Source organism: Poecilia latipinna, unplaced genomic scaffold (assembly GCF_001443285.1).
Source record: "Poecilia latipinna isolate Pla-1442-1.1 unplaced genomic scaffold, P_latipinna-1.0 Scaffold400, whole genome shotgun sequence".
Lineage (NCBI taxonomy): Eukaryota > Metazoa > Chordata > Actinopteri > Cyprinodontiformes > Poeciliidae > Poecilia > Poecilia latipinna.
Window position 1 is genome coordinate 188,303 of NW_015113016.1, and position 1,763 is coordinate 190,065.

Sequence of the window (1,763 nt, forward strand, 5' to 3'; positions counted from 1 at the left end):
CATCCCATCAGCTTTCAAGTCATAATGGAAGCGAAACATGTTTTGTTTTCTAACTTGAATTCAGCTTAATTCATCTTCCAATTACCTCTGATCAGCCTCCCTAGCTGATGATGGGGAAAAGCATCCACATCTGTGATGCTGCCATCGCCGTCCAGTTGACCTGTAGGGATGATGACTTAACAAAAAAAGTGTGCTCATGAAATTGGCACAACTTCACACCACTTTATTATAATGCCAGACCTGCAAAGTGCATTACAACAGTTTTTAGACATACCTAGCTAGTCCAGCATCTTGACTGTTTCTCTGATTAGTGCTGTCCTTGGTTAGTCATTTGGTTTTGGTTTTGAAGACAGACTAGAGATTTACCCCAAAGTGAGTATAAACCACATTATTCAGATTTTACAAGGAGTTTATGCTTTTTTTGTTGTTGTTGTTCATCACATTTGTGTTCTGTAATAAAATACATATTAGTCTGTGGTTGTGAGAAGGTAAAAAAAAAAAAAGTTAAAGGGATTTGAGTAGTTTTGCAAGAAACTGTAAGCCATCAAGTTGGGAGGTCATCCATTATCAAACTGCTCATACTCATCAGACTGCAACATATAAGTTACAAATACATTTTGAAAGCACTCAGAATTAACCTTTCCATGCAAACACTTTTTAATCCACACAGTTACCGTGCACGGCGGCGATACATTTTACGTTTGTGTGCATTCTTTAACAGATTACTTTTATACTTTCTAGTAAACAATTAAAAAAAAATGTTCAACGACAGTCTCGGGATCAGTGAAGTCTTGAAGCTGCGCCTGCGCAGACCCTAGTTAAGCGTCAGAACTATAGTCAACAAACATGTCTACCGCTCCTGCTCCTCAAAACAATAACGAAGATCCCGGACTGCAAGGTAGGTCGTCATTGTAAATGGTACGTCTTCCTTCATAAAAAATATTCGTATGTTTCTTACTAATGCGTGACAATATAGTTACAAAGGTGTAATGGTAAAAGTTAGATTGGGGATGGAATTTCCTTGTCTTCGCGTAAGGATGGAGAACATGTTCCGTACGTCACAACAAATTAGCCAATCGTAGCACGGTACACTGTTGATTGACACTTGAGCAGCCAATCATTGCTAGAGGTCTGGGTGGGTTTAGCTTTAGCCAAAAAATGAAAACAAGTTTGGTACAAAAGGCGAATTTAATTGTTACGTTTGTTCCCTTTAAGATATTACTTTTCTTTAAAATGTGCACAGATATATCCCAGATATATGTAAAATTCCGTACTTTCAAAATGCAGTTATCTTGCAGCATAAAATGTCCAAAAAAAAAAAAAAAAAGTGAGGTCGCTTTTTGCCTGAGGGTAAACAAATAACACGCATGTAAAAATGAAACTTGGTGTTTAGCCTTGAGCGGAAGCTTATTAATGTGCCGGGGTATTAGGGCTCGCTTTGTGTGTCAGAAGGCAGCTGGAGCAGCGACACGTCTCGGCAGGTTGGCTCCCACTGCTCGCCACAGTTATGCAAGACCCCAGAGGAGCAGTGATGTCAAATTGGTCAGAAGATGTGACGTCGAGTCAGCTTTGGTTCATCCTCAGACCCATAATTTCCAACTAGCTCCAAACAGGAAAGGGGTGTCTCATGCCATCACAAGGTTTACATGCCGTACTCAGACAAGCTGATTACATAACTCTGCTTGTGGGGCAGTGGCACAAAGACCTCTGTGCTGCCTCGGTTTCTGGCCACTGGATGCACCATAGTTGAAACTGTATTTTTT

At 40.2% G+C, this 1,763-nt stretch overlaps 1 protein-coding gene across 1 annotated transcript in view; it reads left to right on the forward strand.

Annotated features, from left to right (window-relative positions):
• Positions 1 to 792: 792 nt before the first annotated feature.
• Positions 793 to 1,763, forward strand: part of bnip3la (BCL2 interacting protein 3 like a) — an 8,929-nt gene continuing 7,958 nt past the window's right edge. Inside the window, exon 1 of the mRNA XM_015037290.1 lies at positions 793 to 898. Within this exon, the coding sequence (XP_014892776.1) occupies positions 847 to 898 (52 nt within the window). The 5' untranslated portion in view covers positions 793 to 846. The remainder of the gene's footprint in view (positions 899 to 1,763) is intronic.